Source organism: Schistocerca cancellata, chromosome 1 (genome assembly GCF_023864275.1).
Source record: "Schistocerca cancellata isolate TAMUIC-IGC-003103 chromosome 1, iqSchCanc2.1, whole genome shotgun sequence".
Lineage (NCBI taxonomy): Eukaryota > Metazoa > Arthropoda > Insecta > Orthoptera > Acrididae > Schistocerca > Schistocerca cancellata.
In genome coordinates this window covers 352,866,351-352,894,012 of record NC_064626.1, presented here as the reverse complement: position 1 = coordinate 352,894,012, position 27,662 = coordinate 352,866,351, and the positions used below count along the sequence as shown (strand labels likewise).

General features: G+C 39.7%; 1 protein-coding gene across 3 annotated transcripts in view; it reads left to right on the top strand.

Annotated features, from left to right (window-relative positions):
- LOC126174014 (peroxisomal acyl-coenzyme A oxidase 3) overlaps nucleotides 1-21,787 on the top strand; it is a 192,559-nt gene extending 170,772 nt beyond the window's left edge. For all 3 annotated transcript variants that reach the window (XM_049921002.1, XM_049921003.1, XM_049921001.1), the window contains exons 10-15: nucleotides 2,035-2,155; nucleotides 3,733-3,975; nucleotides 4,989-5,143; nucleotides 16,562-16,697; nucleotides 20,817-20,971; nucleotides 21,144-21,787. In XM_049921002.1, coding sequence (XP_049776959.1) covers nucleotides 2,035-2,155; nucleotides 3,733-3,975; nucleotides 4,989-5,143; nucleotides 16,562-16,697; nucleotides 20,817-20,971; nucleotides 21,144-21,245 — 912 coding nt within the window. In that variant the 3' untranslated portion in view covers nucleotides 21,246-21,787. The remainder of the gene's footprint in view (nucleotides 1-2,034; nucleotides 2,156-3,732; nucleotides 3,976-4,988; nucleotides 5,144-16,561; nucleotides 16,698-20,816; nucleotides 20,972-21,143) is intronic.
- The last annotated feature ends 5,875 nt before the right edge of the window (nucleotides 21,788-27,662 follow it).

Here is a 27,662-nt window from a genome sequence, read left to right as displayed (position 1 = left end):
ATGAGAAAGATTTGTGCAAAAATGGTCCCGAAAAATCTCACACCACAACAGTGAGAAACACGGAAGAATGTGGCAGCTGATCTGTTAGAGCAAACGGAAATCAATCCAGAATTGTTGAGCCATGTTATCACTGGTGATGAAAGTTGGTTCTTTCAATATGATCCGGAGACAAAACACCAAAGTTCACAATGGTGCTCAAAGGGATCATCCAGACCACAAAAAGCTCGCATGTCAAAGTCAAAAGTGAAATGCATGCTTGATTCCAAGGGAATTGTTCATAAAGAGTGGGTGCCTCCCGGACAAACATTTAACTAATATTACTCCATAGAAATTTTAGAAAGATTTCGTAAGAGTTCTTTGTGTACGTGCCAACATTGCTGATCATAGGATTTGGCATCATGATAATGTGCCATCCCATACTGCTCTGTCAGTACAGCAATTTTTAACCTCAAAACAAATTTCAGTACTACCACAGCCACCTTATTCATCAGATATTGCTCTGTGCGACTTTTTTCTATTTCCAAGAGTCAAAATGAAAGTCAAGGGACACCATTTTCAAACAACACAAGATGTCCAAAAAGCTGTGAGAAGGGTCTTGGAGGATATTACAGAAGATGAGTTCCAGAAATGATACCATCAATGGCAGAAGCGCTGGAAAAAGTGTGTGGAATCAGAAGGGAACTACTCTGAAGGAGACAACACTAAACTTGACTAAAACAGTAAACTTTTTTTTTTCACATCAGTCTCATCACTTTATTGTCGCACCTCGTAGTTTCTCCCTGTGTATACAGTGTTCAAATAAATTATGGGATTATAGCTGGGTGACATCATCAACAACCACCAATGTTTCGACAGGAGGGCACCCTACCATTTTCAAGACAAAACTGCAGCAAGTAAGCACTGTGCAAATCAATTTAAAACCTTGGTTTTCAGAGAAACTCCATAAAAATACACACACACACACACACACACACACACACACACACACTAACTCTCTCCCTCTATTTTTCGACAAGTGAGAGCGCAGGATTCCATACAGAGTTTAAACAAAAACCACCATCTCTGTTTATAAGGTTGGTTGCTAATTTAATTCCAACATCTTCCTTAATAATGCTATTGATAACTTTTGATGTTGGTCATCTTTAGTGTGTGATGGCACTAGTGTTTACATAGTGAGTGAGTGAATGTGTCTTTTATCTTTGTGGAGGTCCTCTAAAAATCAAGGTTTTAAATTGAATTGCACAGTGCTTACTTGCTGCAGTTTTGCCTTGAAAATGACAGGGTGTGCTCATGTCGATGACATCACCTGGCTGCATTCCTGTAAGTTATTTGAACAAGATTGTTTGAATTAAAAAAACATTATAAATTATTTGTTTCATCCTTATGTAAATGGTCATGGGACATGCTCCTTTGTTAAAAAAAAAAGGGTGGTGGGGGGGATTGCATCAGTAAGGAATTGAATCCAGGCCACCCACATGGTAGGTGAGCATTCTACAACAAAGCTACACAGAGCATCAAAAAAGTGACATTACTTTAGGATATCAAAGATGCTCAGAAAACTTCAAAGTCAATTTTGTTGATGATTATAAGAGTTGCATCGAGCTACTTTGGGATATTGATATTTCTGAAAGTCACTTACCATGTGTGTGGAACAGTACAAAATTCTAATTGCTGTGTGGTCTACTTGTTAGAAGTTAGGAGCTGTCAGTACAAAATTTATGCTATGGTTTATAGTAATGGAAACCTCCCTGACATTGCATAGTGTAACTCTGTTTACCATGGAACAAATAATTTTGCCACAAGTCCATTTCATCAAAGCCACTTCATCTTCTCAGCACTGTCGCTTCATAAATTGGACAGTTTTTGGAACTCCAAAGAGATTCTATTAAAAATATGACAACACAGGAAAATATAATAGAAATAATACATTACTTAAGTTGTAGAGTATGAAATCAGCGTTATCTTATGCAGATATGTACTAAATATCTTACTCTTCACTGAATACTGTTAAGTAGCATGTAAAAAATGTTTCAGAATGCAATGGTGTCGGAGATCCATGCTATGGTCTCTGCTTCCAAACCTCTTATTACATGGACGTGTGCCTATGCATTGCAGGAATGCCGTGAAGCATGTGGTGGAAATGGATATTTAAAAGGTATATTCAGTGGCTGTTGAAATTGCCATAATTGAAAATGTAATTAATGTAGTCACCATCAGATTAATTGATTTACTGTGTATATTCCAATTTAATGTTGCAAATGGAGCTTTATCACCTACATTTATACTCTGCAAACCACTGTGAAGTGTGTGGTGCTTATGGCTTTTTCCCATTCCATTCATGTATGGATCACGAGAAGAATGACTGCCTACATTCCTCGGTGCATGCTGTAATTAGACTAGTATTGTCTTCATGATCCCTAAGGGGACAATACGTACAAGGTTGTAGTATGTTTCTAGATTCATCACTTAACCTAGGTTTCAGAAACTTTGTAAGTAGGTTTTCATGGGATAATTTGTGTCTGTCTTCAAGCATCTGTCAGTTCAGTTCTTTCAGCATCTTTGTAACATTCTCACATAAATCAGACAAACCTGTGACCATTCTCTGTACTGGTACCTTTTCAGTATATCCTATTGCTCCTATTTGCTTTGAGTCCTACTCACTTGAGCAATATTCTAAGATGGTTTGCGTTAGTGTTTTATATGCTGTCTCCTTTATAGACAGATTGTGTTTCACTAGTATTCTAGCAATGAGCAGCAGTCTGGCACCTGCTCTAGCCACATCTGAGACCGAGACTATGTGATCATTACATTTCGTTTCCCTACAAATTGTTACACCCTGGTGTTTATATGAGTTCACAGATTCCAACTGTGAGTAATTTATATTGTACTCATAGTATACTACATGTTTTCATTTTATGAAGTGCACAGTTTTACATTTCTGAACATCTAAATAAGTTGGCAATTTTTGCACCACTCTAAAACCTTATCAAGATCTGACTGAATATTTGTGCAGCTTCTTTCTTACAGTACTCCATATAGGTAACTGTAACATTTGCGAAAAGTCTGGGGTTACTGTTACTGTTCCCTGCAAGGTAATTAATGTACAGCAAGGGTTGCGACACACTTTCCTGGTGCTCACCCAAAGTTACTTCTTCAACTGTCGATGAGTCTCCATCCAAAATAACTTGCTGTCTCCTCCTTACCAAAAAATCTTCAGTCCAGTCAAAAATTTCACTGGATACCCCATATGACTGTACTTTTAATAATAAGTGTAGATATATTTTGTCAAATGCTTTTCGGAAATTGAGGAATACTGCATCTACCTCTCTTTGCTGTGATTCATGGCTTTCAATCTGTCATGTGAGAAAAGTGTGAGTTCTGTTTCACTTCATCTTTGTTTTTGGAATCTATGCTGATTGGCATGTAGGAAGTCATTCTGTTAGAAATACTTCATTACATTTGAGCTCACTGAAACTTTTTTGAATTGCCAGACAATGTATGATGTGAAGTTTTGTGGCTCAGTCAGCACAAAGTCAATTTAAAAAATACTGGCTAATTCATCCATATTCTTGTCAATATATTTTAAAAATTTGATACCTGCATTGATTATTTCAAGGTGTTTCAATTGCTTCGAACTATAGTCTATTTATTAAGCAGGATTAATAATTTTATGAATGATCTTTTGCCGTACATTTGACATTAACACATGTAAAAATATTTTCTTCATTCCAGCATCAGGACTTGGAGAGCTAAGAAATAATCATGATGCAAAAGTGACCTATGAAGGTGATAATAATGTATTATTACAACAGACAAGTAATTGGTTATTAAGGCAGTGGAGGCAAGTCCAAGAAAATAGTTCATCTCCAGAAGTTGCATCACCTCTTAAATCAGCATATTTCTTGTTACATGCGAAAGATATATTAAGTAAACAGTTCACTGGCTCCTGCTTGGATGATGTTCTGAGGCATACATGTAAGTTACGGTTTTCATACAAATGTTGTGGAACATAGCATTGCGAATGGTATAAGCTGAAGTGACATTTCTTTGTATGTTAGTAAGATCACTCACTTGTCTGGCAAGTTTGGCTCACTTTCTTCTTTCAAAACAAATATGAGAATTTATTCTTTAACTTATTGGCTTGGAGCTCTTGGCTGTGGTATACTGCTTTGCAGGTCACAATTTACTGAATATCACCGAGTCTCCTACAACACTATTAGTTAACGAAAAATATCATTTAATAAGATCAATTTTGAGGGAGATGACTGGTGGTGGTGGTGGTGGTGGTGGTGGTGGTGGTGGTTCTTTGCTAGTACTATTACTGTTAAAACTAAAACTACTGTCAGAGACATTTCAACTGTTTAATTGTCAGCTCATCTGTATTTGCAGTCGTGTTTAGTCCCTGTGTAGGTAAATAGTCCGCTTGCTCACAACTTCTCTGTTACTTAACAATTCTGCAAACATACAAACCTTGTGTCCTATAGACATGTAGTTAAAGTTCTAAAGAACAGGTTATGGTCAATATAGTTGCCTCTTCCATATACTTATGTAACTGTCGTTAGTATATAAATATAGTATGGAAAGTTCTGGCAAGAATTTAGGAGTAAAGCTCACAGCTCGCAGAATAGTAGAAGCATTGAGCTGTTGACAGGTACACAAAAAAGAATGAAAAGTTCAGTAGCTTTTGGACAGTCCTTTATTTTATTTTTTTTAAATTTTAGATGCAGTAGACAGATGTACTCTAGTTCAAAAAAGCTAATGAAGTTACCGTTCTTTATCGTGTTCCTACCAACAACTCAATACTTCTGTTGTAATATGATTTCATGAGGGCTGTAAACCTTTGGCAAAATTAAAAATTATTTAATTTTATCAAAAAGATCACTGCACATGTGGAATTATGTTTTTAATCTTCAGAATAGCAAAATTTATAGAACATCGATATTTTAATATGAGAATTCATTATGTGCTTTCAATTTTTTTGTTTACAGTTGTGAAAGACAGTTTCCAGTGGCTGATATGCTGGCTCCTGAATGTTACAGAACATAGGTATCAGACACACTTGAAGAACTGTGAAAATAATTTTACTGCAAGGAATAATGTACAAGTTTATTTTGCAAGGACATTGTCTGTTGTATATGCTCAGGTATGACAACTACTACTGTGGTTACACTACTACTATGATTACAGCTTAAATGCTACCTCATTGAGGTAACTCTTTTGCGTGTCACAAAATATTTTGTTGCAATATTGTGAAAAGGAAAGTTGCTACACACCATATAGCGGAGATGCTGAGTCACAGATAGGCGCAACAAAAAGACTGTCACAAATAATAGCTTTTGGCCAATAAGGCCTTCGTCAGAATTAGATGGCAAACACACACATATACAAATGCAACTCGCGCGCGCCCACACACACACACACACACACACACACACACACACACACACACACACATGACTGCAGTCTCAGGCAACTGAGGCCATGCCAACTTTACCTTCTCTGAAGCTTGTTCGTATTGTCATGGGTACCATGGAAGTGCTTTGAGTATTTAAATTTGATAAATACTCTCCTCTCAGTTGATAAAAGCATATGTGTAAACATAATTTTTATAAAATAGAAAGAAACATTCCACATGGGAAAAAAATATTAAAAACAAAGATTCCATGACTTACCAAACGGGAAAGCGCTGGTAGATAGGCACAATAAAAAAACACAAACACACACACAAAATTTCAAGCTTTTGCAACCTACGGTTGCTTCGTCAGGAAAGAGGGAAGGAGAGGGAAAGATGAAAGGATGTGGGTTTTAAGGGAGAGGGTAAGGAGTCATTCCAATCCCGGGAGCGGAAAGACTTACCTTAGGGGGGAAAAAAGGACAGGTATACACTCGCGCGCGCACACACACACACACACACACACACACATATATATATATATCTCCACACATATACAGACACAAGCAGACATATTTAAAGGCAAAGAGTTTGGGCAGAGATGTCAGTCGACCCGGAAGTGCAAGGCAAAGATGTTGTTGAATGACAGGTGAGGTACGAGTGGCGGCAACTTGAAATTAGCGGAGATGGAGGCCTGGTGGATAACGGGAAGAGAGGATATATTGAAGGGCAAGTTCCCATCTCCGGAGTTCGGATAGGTTGGTGTTAGTGGGAAGTATCCAGATAACCCGGACAGTGTAACACTGTGCCAAGATGTGCTGGCCATGCACCAAGGCATGTTTAGCCACAGGGTGATCCTCATTACCAACAAACACTGTCCCAAGGCATGTTTAGCCACAGGGTGATCCTCATTACCAACAAACACTGTCTGCGTGTATCCATCCATTCATGCGAATGGACAGTTTGTTGCTGGTCATTCCCACATAAGAAGTGTCAAAGTGTAGGCAGGTCAGTTGGTAAATCACGTGGGTGCTTTCACACGTGGCTCTGCCTTTGATCATGTACACCTTCCGGGTTACAGGACTGGAGTAGGTGGTGGTGGGAGGGTGCATGGGACAGGTTTTACACTGGGGGCGGTTACAAGCGTAGGAGCCAGAGGGTAGGGAAGGTGGTTTGGGGATTTCATAGGGATGAACCAAGAGGTTACGAAGGTTAGGTGCACGGCGGAAAGACACTCTTGGTGGAGTGGGGAGGATTTCATTAAGGATGGATCTCATTTCGGGGCAGGATTTGAGGAAATCGTATCCCTGCTGGAGAGCCACATTCAGAGTCTGATCCAGTCCCGGGAAGTATCCTGTCACAAGTGGGGCACTTTTGGGGTTCTTCTGTGAGAGGTTCTGGGTTTGAGGGGATGAGGAAGTGGCTCTGGTTATTTGCTTCTGTACCAGGTTGGGAGGGTAGTTGCGGGATGCGAAAGCTGTTTTCAGGTTGTTGGTGTAATGGTTCAGGGATTCAGGACTGGAGCAGATTCGTTTGCCACAAAGGCCTAGGCTGTAGAGAAGGGACCGTTTGATATGGAATGGGTGGCAGCTGTCATAATGGAGGTACTGTTGCTTGTTGGTGGGTTTGATGTGGACGGATATGTGAAGCTGGCCATTGGACAGATGGAGGTCAACGTCAAGGAAAGTGGCATGGGATTTGGAGTAGGACCAGGTGAATCTGATGGAACCAAAGGAGTTGAGGTTGGAGAGGAGATTCTGGAGTTCTTCTTCACTGTGAGTCCAGATCATGGAGATGTCATCAATAAATCTGTACCAAACTTTGGGTTGGCAGGCTTGGGTAACCAAGAAGGCTTCCTCTAAGCGACCCATAAATAGGTTGACATATGAGGGGGGCCATTCTGGTACCCACGGCTGTTCCCTTTAATTGTTGGTATGGTTGGCCTTCAAAAGTGAAGAAGTTGTGAGTCAGGATGAAGCTGGCTAAGGTGATGAGGAAAGAGGTTTTAGGTAGGGTGGCAGGTGATCGGCGTGAAAGAAAGTGCTCCATTGCAGCGAGGCCCTGGACGTGCGCTGTGACACTTTCTATGTGGAAATGACCAGCAACAAACTGTTCATTCGCATGAATGGACACAGGCAGACAGTGTTCATTGGTAATGAGGATCACCCTGTGGCTAAACATGCCTTGGTGCATGGCCAGCACATCTTGGCACAGTGTTACACCGTCCAAGTTATCTGGATACTTCCCACTAACACCAACCTATCCGAACTCCGGAGATGGGAACTTGCCCTTCAATATATCCTCTCTTCCTGTTATCCACCAGGCCTCCATCTCCGCTAATTTCAAGTTGCCGCCACTCATACCTCACCTGTCATTCAACATCTTTGCCTCTGCACTTCCGCCTCGACTGACATCTCTGCCCAAACTCTTTGCCTTTAAATATGTCTGCTTGTGTCTGTATATGTATGGATGAATATGTGTGTGTGTGTGTGTGCGCGAGTGTATACCTGTCCTTTTTTCCCCCTAAGGTAAGTCTTTCTGCTCCCGGGATTGGAATGACTCCTTACCCTCTCCCTTAAAACCCACATCCTTCCATCTTCCCCTCTCCTTCCCTCTTTCCTGACGAAGCAACCGTGGGTTGCGAAAGCTTGAAATTTTGTGTGTGTGTTTGTGTGTTTTTTTATTGTGCCTATCTACCAGCGCTTTCCCGTTTGGTAAGTCATGGAATCTTGTTTTAAATATATTTTTCCCATGTGGAATGTTTCTTTCTATTTTATTTATATCATTAAATTGACCCCAACAATTACATTTGTTGTTGTCACTGTTGCATTTCGAAATCTTTCCTGTCATCTTACTTTCTCTTTTTGTTTGTAGTAGTTTCACTTTCTATTCATCTTCCATTTTTCCGTAATCTACCATACATTTTATCCTGCCTAAATATACTCAGTAATACGTAATTTACTTCCAAACCATAACCTAAAAATTTTTAACGTTTTCAACATTACCGCTGCTATAAAATCCACTGTTCCCAGTTTACAAACATTTCGTGTAAACTCGTGAATACTATTTCACAGCTTCAGTTCCTTTCACCCATTAAACAACCATTTCAGCTATTTCCAACAACTTTCGTTGTATTTCCATTCCTGTTTTTGCCCACATAACCGATCATTTTTTAGCAGCTTCCCACAGGTTTAAACTTTATTATTTCTTCATCAGACAATTGTTAGTCTCATTTTCATAATCTGCCAGCACATAACCAGTCCTTTTGAATACATTTACACGCAGTTTTTTTTGAAAATTTCCTCAATAACACCACCCTTTAACGTGTTTTGGAGGCAATACAACTACCTAACCTTTGTACCCATCGCCATTCACCAACCTAATTTCAGCACAGGATCAACATAGCTCATCTCAAACCAACACTTTTTCGACTTTTTTCACACCTTTACCTCTCCCTATATATTTTTATTTTCACTTTAGCCTCATGTTGCCCTTTCCACCTTCAAATACCATGTCAGCCTCACACCATCCCTACAATGACCCCATTAAATTTTATTTGCATTCCCTCCGCAAACATGCCTTCACCCTAGCCAGATTATGCTCCCATATTTTATTTACTCAGGCTTGTCTGACATTTGGCATTACCCCCAAAGGCCTCACACTTAAAGTTCCCATCTCTGGCTGTAATCCTTCTTTCCATCAGTCCCTATACCAGTTCCAAACTGCACAATCCGTAGCCCTCACCCGCCTAATCCTTCACCTATACATCGACTCAGCCAATGAACACACCCATCAACTCCTATCCCTAATCAAAGTCCTCCATCTTTCCTCTCCTACATCCACACCAGCTGTTCATAGCATCCTCCTACAGGCCAACCGCAAATTAGAACAGCATGCCTTCCTCCACCTCAAAAAACTATCCAATCTCCTGGTTTCACACCTCCGGAAAGGCTACTCACTCACCCTCCACAACCTTTCCAACAAACCTCAACCTCCTCTCATTGCACACAGACCCAGTCTCTCCCATCTACTCAATTCTCCACTTCCAGCTTCACTCCCCCCAACCCCTCAAAATTCTAGCCAACACAATCTGGAACCACAACACCCCAATTCAGTAGTTAACCTTTCCTCCAAACCTCTCTCCCAATCCGAAACCTCTGTCCTATCCAAAGACCTCACCTTCAGCCCCACTCCCAGATTCAACCAAACTGCCCTTGTCAAAGGTTTACTGTCGACACTCGTAGTCTCTGCTGGAAATATCACTTTGCCACGAAGAAAAATAATCCTGATCCCACTCCTAATGATCCAACTCCCCAAGACACTATCCAAATTGAACCCTGCCTGGAACAGTTCCGTCCTCCATCACAGCGGGACCCACCTCCTCTTCCTCAAAATCACCCTCTCCAAACCTTCCAGGAATTTCTGACTTCCAGCCTTGCCTCTCAATCTTTCTTGAAAAACCTTAATCCTACTCCCAACATCACCACAGCCGAAGCCCAGGTTATCCGTGATCTGAAATCTGACTGATCCATCATCATTCTTCCGGCTGACAAGGGTTCCACACCCGTGGTACTTGATCGTCGGGAGTATGTGGCTGAGGGACTGCGTCAGCTTTCAGACAACACTACATACAAAGTATGCCAAGGTAATCCCATTCCTGATGTCCAGGTGGAGCTTCAAGGAATCCTCAGAACCTTAGGCCCCCTACAAAACCTTTCACCTTTCACCTGACTCCATCAACCTCCTGACCCCACCGACACCTCGCACTCCTACCTTCTACCTACTTCCTAAAATTCACAAACCCAAACATCCCGGCCGCCCCATTGTAGCTGGTTACCGAGCACCCACAGAACGTATCTCTGCCTGTGTAGATCAACACCTTCAACCCATTACATACAGTCCCCCATCCTTCATCAAAGACACCAATCACTTTCTCGAACGCCTGGAATCCTTACCCAGTCTGTTACCACCGGAAACCATCCTTGTACCCATTTATGCTACTTCCCATTACACAAATATCCCGCATGTCCAGGGCCTCACTGCAATGGAGCACTTCCTGTCACGCTGATCACCTGCCATCCTACCTAAAACCTCTTTCCTCATCACCTTAGCCAGCTTCATCCTGACTCACAACTTCTTCACTTTTGAAGGCCAGACATACCAACAATTAAAGGGAACAGTCGTGGGTACCAGGATGGCCCCCTCGTATGCCAACCTATTTATGGGTCACTTAGAGGAAGCCTTCTTGGTTACCCAAGCCTGCCAACCCAAAGTTTGGTACAGATTTATTGATGACATCTTCATGATCTGGACTCACAGTGAAGAACTCCAGGATTTCCTCTCCAACCTCAACTCCTTTGGTTCCATCAGATTCACCTGGTCCTACTCCAAATCCCATGCCACTTTTCTTGACGTTGACCTCCATCTGTCCAATGGCCAGCTTCACACATCCGTCCACGTCAAACCCACCTACAAGCAAAAGTACCTCCATTATGACAGCTGCCACCCATTCCATATCAAACGGTCCCTTCCCTACAGCCTAGGCCTTTGTGGCAAACGAATCTGCTCCAGTCCTGAATCCCTGAACCATTACACCAACAACCTGAAAACAGCTTTCGCATCCCGCAACTACCCTCCCAACCTGTTACAGAAGCAAATAACCAGAGCCACTTCCTCATCCCCTCAAACCCAGAACCTCTCACAGAAGAACCCCAAAAGTGCCCCACTTGTGACAGGATACTTCCCGGGACTGGATCAGACTCTGAATGTGGCTCTCCAGCAGGGATACGACTTCCTCAAATCCTGCCCGGAAATGAGATCCATCCTTAATGAAATCCTCCCCACTCCACCAAGAGTGTCTTTCCGCCGTGCACCTAACCTTCGTAACCTCTTGGTTCATCCCTATGAAATCCCCAAACCACCTTCCCTACCCTCTGGCTCCTACCCTTGTAACTGCCCCCAGTGTAAAACCTGTCCCATGCACCCTCCCACCACCACCTACTCCAGTCCTGTAACCCGGAAGGTGTACACGATCAAAGGCAGAGCCACATGTGAAAGCACCCACCTGATTTACCAACTGACCTGCCTACACTGTGACACTTTCTATGTGGGAATGACCAGCAACAAACTGTCCATTCGCATGAATGGATACACGCAGACAGTGTTTGTTGGTAATGAGGATCACCTTGTGGCTAAACATGCCTTGGGACAGTGTTTGTTGGTAATGAGGATCACCCTGTGGCTAAACATGCCTTGGTGCATGGCCAGCACATCTTGGCACAGTGTTACACCGTCCGGGTTATCTGGATACTTCCCACTAACACCAACCTATCCGAACTGTGGAGATGGGAACTTGCCCTTCAATATACCGTATTTACTCGAATCTAAGCCGCACCTGAAAAATGAGACTCGAAATAAAGGGGAAAAAAGAATCCCGAATCCAAGCCGCACCTGAAATTTGAGACTCGAAATTCAATGGGAGAGAAATGTTTTAGGCCGCACCTCCAAATCGAAACAAAGTTGGTCCATTGTAATATGAGAGACAATTTAGGTCAAATGAAAGACGATACAGCTACAGTAGTTTGGTTTGAGTCTTAAGCTTTACCAGGTAGCCATTGCTATGCCTCAGGCGCTCCGTCTGTATTTATATGGGTACTCTTCCTTTTTCACGTGCTTCGTCTGGTTTGAATCGACTGCTTATTTTGCTTTAATCTGATAAGTGCCATTTTCTTTGTTGTAGGTGTTTACGTCACTCTAAGCTGAAAATGCATTACTGTACTGCGTCATGCATTGTTTGTCGCATTCTGATAGTGCATGTTTACGACCTGTCGCCGCTCGCGGCATGGCTTGCTTTTGTGCGCGCTACCGCCGCTTAAAAAAAAAAAGGAGAGGAATCATCTCATAAGCGAAACAATGGCAAGAGACCGATATTTGTTGTTACTTACACTGCTGCTTTCTTTGATAATGATCAACAAGAACCAAATAATAGACTGCGTATGATAGAACATGTTCTGAACGAGAGTTAGGCGAAAATTTTTCTCCATTTGAAAATCTTTGCGGCCGCTTCTTTAGTACATCAAATTCTGCACAGAAATTTGTCATCTTAGATTTACAAATCTAGTCGATTGCCGTGCTTCATATCTGACTGTATCACTATTAGGCATAAGAATAATACGAATATAAACATGACACGATACGTATATTCTTCCGCAGTTGCTGTTGTCTCACTCTAGTTTCGTAGTTTATTAGGCAGACAGGATTTAAATGAGATAGCAGCAAACACGAAAGAATACATGGCAAAATGTTTACATTCGTATTATTCTTATGGTGAAGAGAATACTGCATGTGATTCACATTTCATCAGGTTCCTATTAGCAACCATCACTTCTCACAGGTAGAAAAAAATTCAGAACGTAGAGTTGGCCATATTGACAAACATCCCTAACAGTCTTGCCAGTCGGATTTTCGTAGTACATTGAAATTCTGCTACATTCGAAGATGGACAACATGGAATTTGTATTTACTTCGTTGGATAATGTATGAAAATGCAGTGGTCGAAACTCGGGGTGGAGAAAAAAAAAAGCTCGTCTTCCACCCTTTTTTTTTTAATTTATTTTCTTTTTTTATTTTTATTTTTTTTATTTGTTTACTGACGCAGAGGTTTTGGTGCCAGTATTTATCTCTGTGCCTACAAAGCATGCCTGTGTAGCGCTACATATATTCGACGGCAGAAGTTAGTTGTGGCGGCACCTACCAACATTTTTCAGAACTTCCGCTTGCTTTGCACTCGATTCTAAGCCGCAGGCAGTTTTTTTGGATTACAAAAACCGGAAAAAAAGTGCGGCTTAGGTTCGAGTAAATACGGTATCCTCTCTTCCCGTTATCCACCAGGCCTCAATCTCCGCTAATTTCTAATTTCAATTTGCCGCCACTCATACCTCACCTGTCATTCAACAACATCTTTGCCTCTGCACTTCCGCCTCGACTGACATCTCTGCCCAAACTCTTTGCCTTTAAATATGTCTGCTTGTGTCTGTATATGTGTGGATGGATATGTGTGTGTGTGCGAGTGTATACCTGTCCTTTTTTCCCCCCTAAGGTCTTTCCACTCCCAGGATTGGAATGACTCCTTACCCTCTCCCTTAAAACCCACATCTTTCCCTCTCCTTCCCTCTTTCCAAACATAATTTTTAATGTCATAGGGTGCATAATCACCCTTTCACCCATTTTGATCAAAGTTGCATGTCCTGAATCAAATTTTCCCACTATCAGTATTGTAAATGTGTAAAAGGAAGGAATATTTTTGTAAATGTCCTGTCAATGAGATCATAAGAGACTGAGCCCAAGCTCAGAGTGGGGAATGAAATCAATCAAGTCCTTTTCAAAGGAACCATAATGGCATTTGCCTTAAGTACTTTAAGAGAATCATGGAAAATTTAAGTTGGAATAGCCAGATGTGTATTTGAACCACTGCCATCATGAATGTGGATCCAGTGTTCAACCATTCTATTGCTTTTTCTTGTGGGCACTATAGAGGTGGCACTAGTTGTTCAAATGGGGATCAGCGTAGTTTGAATATCACATGTCAAATACCTAGCTATTAACCAAGGTACCTAAATTCTGAGCAATAGAGTTTAAGTATAGCATTTTTAAGTCAGAACTTACCCTGAAAAAGAACGGTCTGATATTAGCAACAATCCAGCACCTAGAGAACTGTTTTAACAGGAAATGACAGCATGTAATATTTTTAACTTCATGATTATGATGATTTTATAATGCACACCTTTTGAATGATTATGTACAAAAGACATCAGAGATACTTCAAGAAAATTTCGTTAACAGGCTGTTACATATTCCTAAGAGTCAGATTATTTAATGCTAAGGAGAGCAAAAATTTTTATGCATATCTCCCCCCACCCCACCCTTTCCCCCCTCTCAAAAAAATGAATTGAAACAATGAAAAATTATCAGTATAAAATCTTTGATTTCAGCCTGTCAGTCATGCTGAAAAAAAACAGAACATTCATTGTGCCTGAAACCATGTTGTTATGGAATTGGAAGAAGCAATTGTCCACAAAATAACTATTTATTAATCCTTGCTACTCGCTGTAAAGATGACACGCTGAGTTGCAGACAGGCAGAATGAAAAAATTCTTACATATTAGCTTTTGACCAAAGCATTCTTCAGAAAAGGAAATGCACACTCATTCATTCACACAAGCAAGCACACAGGACTGACATCTCTGGCTGCTCAGACAGGAATGCTGGTCCGAGCTGCTGCAGATGGTGGTCAAGTGAGCATGAGGTGTGTGCTTGCTTGCGTGCATGAATGGGTGCGTTTGTTCTTCTCTGAAGAATGCTTTGGCTGAAAGCTAATGTGTAAGTGTCTTTTTGTTGTTCTTGTCTGCACCTCGTCGTGTCGCCTTTACGGTGAGTAGCAGTCTGTCTTTTTGTATATTGCTGATATTCCAACCTGGAGTTGCCATTGTCTGATTATGTATTATTCCCATTCATTTACAAAAAACACCTCTCTCAACTATGGTGACCTAGGTGGTTGTTGCTTTATTTATTTATTTATTTATTATTATTATTATTATTATTATACAATTAATTTACACAGTGTTTTCAGGATCTGTCAGTGTGTATATTGGGCACATTGTCCGAACTATAATGAAAGAAAGAAAATAAAGGCGTAATTGATGTAGAGATTGGTTCTGACAGACATAATTTTTTTGACATGTTCCTGTTGTCTGTATAAATGTGATACAGTCCAATCTGAGATCTGGTTGTACCAGCCTATTGTAGGAGGCGTACAGTTTAATATGAAAACTGAAGGAAAAATCAAACATTATTCCACACAGTGACAATGAAACACCTGTAACCCCATACTGCTGCACTTCTCGTCAAAGCAAGACAACTTAAAACAAATTGAAAATAAGAAAGTGCCAAATAAAAGCATGTATCACATATTCAAATTACTTTCAAGAAATAGCAAAGCATTTAATAAGCAAGTTGAAGAAGAAGAAGAAGAAGAAGAAGAAGAAGAAGTTAGTTGCTGACAGTGGCCACGTACAGAAATAAAGTTAGAAGTCCGTGGGGGTTGACTAAGTGTACAGGAAAACTGAAGGAATTAAAAAAAAAAAAAAGAGGAGAGAATAGAAGGTAATAGAAAATGCAAAGAAAAGATGTAAATTAAATAGCAAATTAAGGGTAAAGACTAGGTTGGGGCACACCAAATGAAGAGCAGTCTCGAGGTGAAGACTGATGGCTTGAAGGAGTGGAATGTTTGAGATGTTTCTTGTTTTGAATTTAATGCCGCCAAAATTTGTGAGGAAAGGGTAACTCACAATTTAAAACTCGTTGATGATAGCCTGAAATAAGAACTAGTCACTTATGAGACAGCAGGAGAATGCTTACTTAATTATAAGCTCTAACAAATAAATATTTGAAATATTGTCAGACCAGAGACACAAAGCTAGATAATATGAATGGTTCTTGACTCTGAATAGAATGTTGCCCTACTTTGGAAGAGAACAGTTATTTGCAGTGGCACACTCAAAAGGGAAATAGACATTAATGTTTTTAATTTAAAGTTTAAAATTAAAATCAAGAGAAACGTGAGTAGAGAAATGTTAAAAACAGAGTGAAGTCTGTTTATCGAAGAAAAGTAAATGTATTTACAAATCCTAGATTATCAGGCACATCAGCTGCAGTAACTTCCTCATCATTGGATCTGCAATGTTGAAAAAAATGTTTATGCTTTTAATGTCTGTCTGTTCCCTTGCTTTTTCCTGTGTCCCTCTGTGCTCACAAACTAACTTTTCAATTTTTTTCCCAACTATTTCAGCACATAGTAAGCAGACCACCAACCTTCAACCTTCAGTATTTTTAATATTCATTGTTCAGTTAAAGGGAAAACATGAAAAATGAAACAGTATAGGGATGAAAAGTCTCATGACACCCTGATTTAAGAGAAATACACAATAGTCAGAAGTAATTTTTCTCTTAACTTCTTTCATTTACGATATTAAAGTTATCAACAAAACATGATTTCTTATTTTGTGGATGAATAATTTTGGTAATTAAATTCAAAATAGGAGTGCATTTGAATTCCACAAGTACACTTAATTGAAATGCCATTAATTAATTAATTTATTGTTTTATTTTCAGAATAATGTGTTGGTTTACTTCTGGCAAAAGTGTAATGATCTGAATGTAGAAGAGCAGCTGAAGCCTGCTCTAATTAGAATGTACCTGTTGTATGGTCTCTGGTGCCTGGAAAAACATTTAGTTATTCTGTATGAAGGTAATATCAGTGGCTCAGTAATTTTATCTTGAATATTGTAGATGGTATTCTAAATTTTTATCATAAATATTTAGCTGTTCTTGTAAAGAACATATTTATTCATAGAGTGCTCTTGCATGGGCAAGCCTGTGTGCACAGCCCTGTCCCCGTCTTCCCATACACTCAAAACACGAGAGAGAGAGAGAGAGAGAGAGAGAGAGAGAAGAAATCAATAATTCTTTCCTATATGCCTGTTTGCTACTTATCATACCTTCTATGTATCTACAGTATTCGATATCAGTATAAATGTATGGTTCCTATGACAATAATAGTACAATGTCTGTAGCATACTATCAAATTTATTATGACAGTAATAGATACAATAAGACATAAACAATGATGAGGGAATTACATAGTTTCTCTTTCATTACACAAGTAACAAAATAAGATGTTTGCATTCCCTGAGTAGAAATTGGTAGAAAGACACTCACTGTCCTGTTGTGTTATTGCATTGTTAGCACTTTGGCCAACCTCCATTCTTCCTAATTACCTCAAAAATTCTCTTCAGCGCTGCTTTGGTTAGGGTTTGTAGGTCTTGCAGTGAAACTGTCACTTACTCTTCTTGTGTCAAACTTTTCAGCTCACATGTGGCCTCATATTGCCTTCAATTGTGATAAACCTGCCGTGCAAGTATTCCCCAAAGGTTTTCCATGGGATTCAGATCTGGGCTATGTGCAGGCCAGGGGAAGACATCAATATCTTTATCTTCAAACTATTTTTGGTTGTAGCAGAAATATGCACAGATGCATTATTTTGTTGAAACATTGTACTTTTGTTCCCTAGGTCCTCACATATTTTAATCAGTTCTGTCTCTAGCATCTCACTGTACATGTAAGAGTTGATTGTAGTGTTCAGCCAAGTGATGCATGATTTACCTTTAGCACACAAGGCTGCCCAAATCATAACACTTCCACCACCAAAATTTCTGTTCATTCTTATCTGCTGCTCTGTTTTCAGATCATGCCAATAATAATGAACTCCATTTGGCCCATCTAAATTAAACTTCTTCACATCACTGAAGATTGCTTTATTCCATTCTGAATTCCGTGACGTGTTTTTCAGCAAACACTAATCTAGCCTGTTTATGTTTGTGCGTTAGAGCAGGTTTCTTCATTTGTTTTTTGAATGCAAGATGTTTGTCATTTGACAAAATTTGCTGTACACATCTGGCAGCTACTGACAGCTGTAAATCAGCAACAAGTTGAGAGGGATAACGGTTTGTGGCCCTTGCTTTACACAAAAAGGACTGTTTCAATGCCTCAAATAATTTTCAACTTAGCCCTTATTTTACAGTCTGTCCATATTGTGCACGCATCCTAACAAAAGTATCAACCACTGTGCTCGAACAGTTCAGCTTCTTGGCAATTTGACAATTAGTGTCCCATTTCCATGTATGCACCAATTTTTGCTTTTTTGTCTCATGATAATTGTTTTCTATGTGCCATTGTCACAATCATGGTTTATATACACAACACACTATCACTTATGTTTTTTGTTTCATATACATAGGGGAGGCAGATACACACACATTAACAGGCAGATACACACACATTAACAGCGCAGAGATGATTGTCTTTATACTGAGTTCTACCATCTACCACGTGAATCGCTGACATCAAATGCGATACCATTTGGCTGCGTTTGTCAGTATATTGCATCTCATACTATTGCATACACACTGTGCACAACTATTTCAGCCCACAGTGATACAAATGTGCAACACTTCATATTGCTCAGTGGTGTTATATGATACTATGTAATTCTCAATCTTTGTAGAGATGAAAAGGGAACATAAAATAGGATTTAGATGTCTTTCATTGTTGCCTTTAGCAGGCATGAAAATGATGTTTCCCTTAACTTATAAAATTCAGTAAAGAGAGTGTCCTTATCATTCACCATATTTGTGGCTGAGGTTAGCTCTCATAGACTTCACAGCACAGTCACTTTCCTCACTTGAACAACTTTGTTGGTTGTTTCACTCATGTTGTGTAGTCCGAAGTTTCTTCATATTTTTGGCTTTCTTTTCTTCCAGTTATCTAAATTTCTTGCACTTTTCTAGATTTCTCATAATCTCTAAGCACAGAATAATTTTCATTGTCGGCCATGTTGTCAACACTAAAATGTGACTGCAAGCACACACTGTTGGCTACCACTAGCTGATGTAAGGGTACTAGTAGATTTAGCTCTCTCTCACATTGTAAAACTGTGATTACAAAATCTTTCTTTCGTAGAGTGGGAGAGTATAAGTGGATAATAATTGTTAATATCTTGTGGGATGATAAATATATAACAACACTATCTAAACATGTCAGTAACTCATTTTTTCAACAGTCTGTTGGTTAGGTCCCTCTTGCATTCTAGTACACTAATAATCTCTACAGCTCACCATTGTGGATACAATAAATGCTTCTTTTGCATGTAGTTAGAATCATATTTTATTTATATCACTCCACCAACGATCCAACAGCTACATTTCTCAACAACATAGATCACAAAAAAGACAAATTATCACTATTATGTAATTATCTTATGGTTAACTGAATACATAAAATTTATATCTGGCACAGATTGTCAGAAACTGATGGACGCACACAGTTCTATAGATTTTTGTCACTTGGAAAGCCATGTAATTGTGACTTATTCGGGTACATAATCAGAAAGCAAAAAAAGAACCTATCACACACATGTTGATCAAAACATTGGTATTAATTTTGAAGTCTCTCAAGGATAATTTCGTAGAACTCCTGGACAGTTTTAATGTAAAATAATTTGTTGCTTAAAAACGAAATATGTTGCAAATTGATCAATTCATTTGAAAATGCAAAGGACCACTTCCAAACAAAATAGCAAATGGTTCGACAACAACTTAAGAACAGATGGAACACTGACAGTGTCTTGAAAACTTTTAGAAAACTGTTCCTGTAATTCTTTCAGTGCTGGAATGAATTCTTCAAAATACACATTTTCTTTAATACCAGACATCTTAGGGAAGTGGACAATGTTCTTAGTGTGACGTTGTCCCTTTCACAATGTTGATTTTAAATTCTTCAACTTTTTGCATCTAGTCAGAAATAAGTTGTTTCTTCCCCCTTCAATGTCTTACTGAGGAGCAGTCAAGTGTGCAGTCAATTCTACTGAAAGCAAGAGGTCTGTAATCCAGTCCGTGTCTTCTAATTTTGGTTCCCACTTTTTTTTTCCCCCCCAGATATTCAACCATAGCAATCTTACAACAAAAAATCATTCAAGGCTTGCCCCTGAATTTAATTGGTGCACTTCACAATAATATATGTCTTCATATGCGTCATTCAGTTCCATCAGAAACTGTTGGAACTGACTGTGTGATAACCCACGTGATTTCAGGAAATTTACTTCATACCATCAGTTTCATCACGTGCTCCAAGTCTGCTAATTTCGCCCAAAATGCTTCTTGATGTACAAATTAATCAATCCCATACAAATCATCATCTGTTGATTGTTTAACTTTTTGCTGTTTCGTCGTCAACTGAATCTTCAATTCTTTTTGTATGGTGTTGTAAAACCATTCTATAGCATACTTGCGATGCCTACCATTTATGTGGCTCCATAATAGGCAGTGAGAACCATTCGTTTTTAAAGGCTTGTGATCGAAAGTAACATAGACTTCCTCTTTTTGAGTGCATGTCCCATCACAACAGCCCCTAGGTCTTTATATCACAAGCAAATAGTGAGGGATAAACAGCACGTTCACCATGATTCAGCATAACTGAAAAAAGTTGTGCTGACCAATAAATGCTGGGATAATGTGTGTCATATCATATTTAAATGAAATGTCGTGCTGTACCAAGAAGGACCGAACATAGCCGAGATTGACTTAATGAAGCCAAGATGTGCCAAGTGGTGACAAGACTGTCTGAGCCTCACTCTGCAAGTATGAACTTAATTCATTATTACTTTTGTTGTTGGCTGCAGGAGAATGGATTGTAACCCATTTTAAACTTGTATTTCTTCTTGCTGTTACATATATTTTTGTTTTAGTTTTCAGTAAGGCATTTCAATTGTACAGAGCACATGGTAAATAAGTGTGACTTCTTCTTTTGAAAGGTGGTTATGCACAAGGACCAAAAGTGGCAACTCTTGTGAAAGAAGCTATCCTCCACCTGTGCCACCAACTTAAGGATGATGCTGTGGCCATTGTTGATGCTCTGGCCCCACCAGATTATATCCTTAACTCTGTTCTTGGAAAGTCAGATGGGAAGGTATGGAACTGTGTTTTATAAATCCATTATGAATATTATTGTTCTCGGAAAGTCTGGAATTATTTATATATTCATTATGAATGTTATAAAACAGGAAAAACTTTGTGTTGTTAGAGTGTCCTCTGTGTCAAAAGCAGCAGTGTCTGAAATAGTTTGATAATGTGTGTTACAGGTGTATGATAATCTCCAGACAACGTTTTTCCACAATAATGGAGCAATGGGAAGGCCATATTGGTGGAATGAAGTTGTGCCAAAGCAAATATCAAAATTATAATGAAAGTTATTCTCGTGCCATAAGAATGTTCTCATTATTGTGAAAACGTTATGCTCATATTTATTGTTGTTTCATAAAAATTGTCATTATCTTACCTGATCTCATGCTGTATAATATTTTCAATACTGTATTTTAAATGTATATATTTATTTGGAATTGCTGTTTATAGTTACCAAATATTTGTCTTTATACCAGTTGTTCTTAAAAGATTCTACATCATCATTTGTTCTTTTGTATTCATTTCAAGCACAAGACTCACTAAATATAATATTATAACCATTGGTGAAGCTCCTGTTCTTTCTCAATCAGGGTTTCTGCTGTTTACATACTCCGCAGTGAGGAGAGAGAAAGTGTTATGTCATAGAATTGTAGCTTGTGTGTCATAGTTGTATGCCATGTCTCATTCTCATACAGATCATGGAAGATTGATAGATATGAATTTTGTGTTGTCAGAAAGTCATTTCTTGTTATTCAGGCATTCAGTCATGAGCAAAATAAAAGGGCAGTATAACAAATAATGTACTGCTATATGAAGTTATTCACCAGCGTGTTTTATTGTAGGCAGTATATCGTTACAGAATTCCAATTTTAGTGTCGGCCCCTGGTACTTGAGTGGTCGGCGCGACAGAATGTCATGCTTAACGGCCCAGGTTCAATTCCGGGCTGGGTTGGAGATTTTCTCCGCTCAGGGACTGGGTGTTGTGTTGTCGTTATCATCATCCTTTCATCCCCATCGACACGCAAGTCGCCGAAGTGGCGTCAACTCTAAAGACTTGCATGAGACGAATGGTCTACCCGATAGGAGGCCCTAGCCACACTGCATTTCCATATTCCAATTGTAGTGCTCTTACTGCCGAAGTTATTTTTATTTCAGTCCCAAGGATCAACTTGCACTTGCACGTGACCATGAGGTTAAGTCATTCACTTCATATTTATAAAGCACCTTTTAAATTTTTTTGTAGTCCTAAGAAAAGCAGTTTCACTGCTCATTTGACTGGGGTTTCAACCATATGCCATAGTTCCTAATGTTTTTTATTGATACAGTAGACCCTTGTTATATTGAAATTGGATAAACCAAAAACTCTGATAAATCGTTCTAACTCTTCAATCTGTGTCAAATTACACTGAAAAATCTACAGCTTAAATCAAATTTTGGATAATTGATACTACAAAGTAAAATTTAGTACCCGCATCACATATTCCATCTCTTGTCATCTAAATCGAATAAGTATGTACATGTGTAGTGCTGTGCACTTTGGTATTTTCCGTTACGCATTTCACGTAATTTTTCTCAATAATATACCATACTGCAATTTCTCAAAAGCGGCCCAATTGCATGCTTGCTGCTCACGTGTCACTTCCACAGCAAAAGAGAAGGATTGGTCAGCAGACGGTGCACACATAATACTAAAACAAAAGCTGCAAATTCTACAAATGATCGACAATGGAGAGAAGACTAAAATGCAGGTTGCACAAGACTTCAGATTCCAAAGTGCACTCTCTCATTGATAATAAATTCAAGTCTGACAAGCTGTTGATTTAGCAAGTGCATGAGGCCAGCCAAATATGAGTTGGTTGTGGATTCTATGTTTGAGTGGTTCCAGTACATGCACTCAAAGAAAAGGCTGAAATGGTCTAAAAAAAGAAAGGAAATTTCCAGGTTTGTGTGTTATGAGGACTTGCTATGACGTTTTCAGAAGAGACCTAAAACTCATTGATTCAAACTTGATTATACCAAATTGGCTATTTTTCAGTCCATCGAAATTCGGTTAAATATTTCGAGGTTGTTCGAATATCTATATGCCTCTCATGCTCAATTAGTAGTCAAGAAAGTGTTTATCATACCTCTCTCTCTCTCTTTTTTTCCCAAATCGTTAGATTGTTGAAGTACAGAATTCTGTTCACTTTTTGACAGGTTTATCGATTTCCTTACACAATGATATTCAATATTAGTTGCTGTTTTTGGTCTGTCAACCTTTAGATTATTCTTCTACAAAGAGTTATCTGTGAGACAAGTTACCAATAGGAAAATATGCTGTGATCTACAGTCTGCTTCCCAAATGCTTAATGTAAATCACTGACTTTTGAGTGCCACCTCCACATGTAAACTGTAAATTTTGATACTTGCTCTCTTCTTCTTCTTGTCTTCAATCATCATCAAAGGCATTTACAGACCCCACTTCACTGTCATATCTCAAATACTGTGTCCACTACAGGGACATGCCTAACTTAGATTGCATCATTCCTTTCACAATACTTTCAACATGTGTTTTACTTCTTTAAATTATGTATTATCCTTATAAGAGTATGAAGGATCATGCCATCCACTTATACTACCATTTAGAGCCAATCACTTGCATGTTCCACAGATCATAACTATAATCTCTTACTATGATGTTAGAATTGCTGTTTATATTTATTAAATATTTTTCTTTATATTGAACATTTTTAAAACTTACATCAAGTAGTTTACAAATGTAATGCAGCATGCATACACAATTACGTACATGAAAATTCTTTTATGGAGTCCTAACAGTTTTCAAAGCAGACTAGATATGATTTCCATTAGTGCTTGAAGTTAATTTTATTTGAACATGAATTGTCTGCTTTTAGTGTGCTGTCACTGTACCATTATGCTATCCAGGCACATGTAATGTGATTAAATTCTCAGTGTCAATGTTCCCTCATAAAAGCTGAACACAGTATGCAGAGGTTCTCTCATCAGAGGAATAGCACTGCTACAGAGAAATGCAGGTACAAGATCTTGGCTGATTCCATCCAACAAAGTATTGTGTGTGTGTGTGTGTGTGTGTGTTTTCAGAGTGAAGTGCAGAACTTAGTGGAATGAAATGATGGACATGGAGTAAGCGAACACTGCAATGCAGACACCCAATTCTAAGAGTGCTGTTGTGGTGTTTCATCTAAATACTGGTTTGATGCAGACCTCTGTACTATTCTATTGTGTGCAAGCCTCTTTCATCTCTTCAAAATCAGCCTACAGCCATTTGAACCTTTTTACTGTGGTCAAGCCTTGATCTCCCTTATCAGTCAATTTCTTCTTTTAGTCAAGTTCAGCCGTAAAATTTGTTTTCCCCCTATTAGATTCAGTACCATCTCATTAAATATGCAGTCCTTCCACATAATCTTCTGTAACACCACATTTCAAAAGGATCTATTTTCTTCTTATCTGGACTGTTTATAATCCATCTTTCACTTCCACACAAGGGTGCACTCCAGTGAAATAACTTCAGAAAAGACTACATAACACTTCACTTTTATTCAGTGTTAGTAAATTCCTCTTTTTGAGAAATGCTTTTCTTGGTATTGCCAGCCAACGTTTTATATAATCTCTACATCAGCCACTCTCAGTTATTTTGCTGCCAAATACCAAAACTCATCCACTAACTTTTAGTGTCTCATTTCCTAATCTACTACATTCCATTACAGTTGTTGGTGGTTATATTTTCAAGACTACCTATTCCATTTGACTGGATCTTCCAAGTCCTTTGGTGTCTGGTACAGAATTACAATTTCATCCGCTAAGCGCTAAGGTTTTATTTCTTCTCACTGAACCTCAGTTTTCTCAATGTACAATGTGAGGACTCCAACAGTCTTGTAGCGAATTTTTGAGTATGTCAGTCAGAATCCCACATGTTGTGACCGTGCCACTCAAAACTGCAAAATATAGAGCATTGCTTATACAGAGGTGAAGACTACAAGCAGAATGTACAGCAATAGCCTTATAATAGTGACCGTTACATAGAACAAACAATTTAAATAACCACGAAAAAAAACTGAAGTTTCTATTTAGGGCAATTATGATAGCAGCGCAGTGCTATAGTGTTGCAGTATTAATACAGGGTGACAATTATTGAACTACATGGGAAAAAAACGTAAATTAGGTACAAAGCATGGCGTGCACACACTTTATTCAATGTGTAAACATCATTACAGATATTTGGATTTAGGTTATGACATGTTTGATATTCCTGCCATCATTGGTGGTGATGTGACGCAGACGAATAGCGAAATTCTGCACGACCCGCTGAAGGGTCGGAACATCGATGCTGTTGATGACCACCTGAATGGCTGTTTTCAGCTCGTTATTGGTTTGGGGTTATTGCTGTACACCTTGTCTCTGATATAGTCCCACAAAAAGGAATCATATGTGTTCATATCCGGAGAATATTGCGGCCAATCAAGGCTCATGCCAATGGCTCTGTGTACCCCAGAGCCAGAATGCAGTCCCCAAAGTGCTCCTCCAGGACATCAAACACTCCTGCTTCAGTGATGTCAAGCTCCGTCTACCATGAACCACATCTTGTTGAAATCAGGGTCACTTTGGATAATGGGGATGAAATCCTCTCCCAGAACCTTCACATACCATTCAGTAGTCACCGTGCCATCAAGGAATATTGCACCGATTATTCTGTGACGGGACATTCACACCACAGTCACCCGCTGAGGGTGAAGGAACTTCCTGATCATAAAATGCGGATTCTCAGACCCCCAAATGTGCCAGTTTTGCTTACTGACAAACCCATCCACATGAAAGTAGGTTTCATCACTAAACCAAACCATCCAGCACTTGCTAATTCCCATTATGCCCTGCGACCAACCCTGCAGTTTGCACATTCTACTGCAAAACGTTCACAAGTTATGACTATTTTATTCCATGTAGTTCAATAATTGTCATCCTTAACTGTGCAACATAAAAGTTATGATGGCTACATCTGATAAATAACAGTGTTATTTATTAACAAAGACAGTTAGTTGTATTTGACCATGCAGAATTAATTTAATACAATGAAATCTGGCTTAGCCACAGTAATAAACATGAGGTTTACAGGCCGATGTACAAGAATAAACAAGTTCAAATGGCTCTGAGCACTATGGGACTTAACTGCTGAGGTCCTCAGTCCCCTACAACTTAGTACTACTTAAACCTAACGAACCTAAGGACATCACACACATCCATGCCTGAGGCAGGATTCAAACCTGCGTCCGTGGCCGTCGCGTGGTTCCAGACTGTAGCGCCTAGAACCGCTTGGCCACTCCGGCCGGCAATAAACAAGTCTTCACAACAAAGAATTGAGGATACTGCATTGAAAATAATTACTTAGTTTAAACTTAGTTATCTCTAAGAAGATAAATTATCAACTGCGACATATATTTCAAAGTTAACATCAAGTGTAAATTAAACCGAGAAGAGTGACTGCGAATACGTCTCCCCACTGCCACCACCCAAAGTACCTCTACAATGGTTGGCAGCATTCAGTGAGATCCCTCCCTCCACCAACATCACATTGCAGCATGCTGGACCACCATCACAAGCAGTTACAGCAGCCAACATAGAAAACGGACCACTATCCTTTGGGTCACATACAACTGTACTGACATGTAAAATTAGTCAAGCAACTTTTACAGAAGTTAACTAAGAAAATTTATAGAATATGAAATATCCCTCTGCAGATATTTATAAGTATTAACTAAGCATTTTGCTCAGCAAATTTGGCTCTTGGACAGCCGCATAGTGATGGAAGTATTCGTGAAAACTAATGCAACAGTTTGACTAATTAACTCAACAAATAAATTGCAGGTCTTTAAAAATACACTCCTGGAAATTGAAATAAGAACACCGTGAATTCATTGTCCCAGGAAGGGGAAACTTAATTGACACATTCCTGGGGTCAGATACATCACATGATCACACTGACAGAACCACAGGCACATAGACACAGGCAACAGAGCATGCACAATGTCGGCACTAGTACAGTGTATATCCACCTTTCGCAGCAATGCAGGCTGCTATTCTCCCATGGAGACGATCGTAGAGATGCTGGATGTAGTCCTGTGGAACGGCTTGCTATGCCATTTCCACCTGGTGCCTCAGTTGGACCAGCGTTCGTGCTGGACGTGCAGACCGCGTGAGACGACGCTTCATCCAGTCCCAAACATGCTCAATGGGGGACAGATCCGGAGATCTTGCTGGCCAGGGTAGTTGACTTACACCTTCTAGAGCACGTTGGGTGGCACGGGATACATGCGGACGTGCATTGTCCTGTTGGAACAGCAAGTTCCCTTGCCGGTCTAGGAATGGTAGAACGATGGGTTCGATGACGGTTTGGATGTACCGTGCACTATTCAGTGTCCCCTCGACGATCACCAGTGGTGTACGGCCAGTGTAGGAGATCGCTCCCCACACCATGATGCCGGGTGTTGGCCCTGTGTGCCTCGGTCGTATGCAGTCCTGATTGTGGCGCTCACCTGCACGGCGCCAAACACGCATACGACCATCATTGTCACCAAGGCAGAAGCGACTCTCATCGCTGAAGACGACACGTCTCCATTCGTCCCCCCATTCACGCCTGTCGCGACACCACTGGAGGCGGGCTGCACGATGTTGGGGCGTGAGCG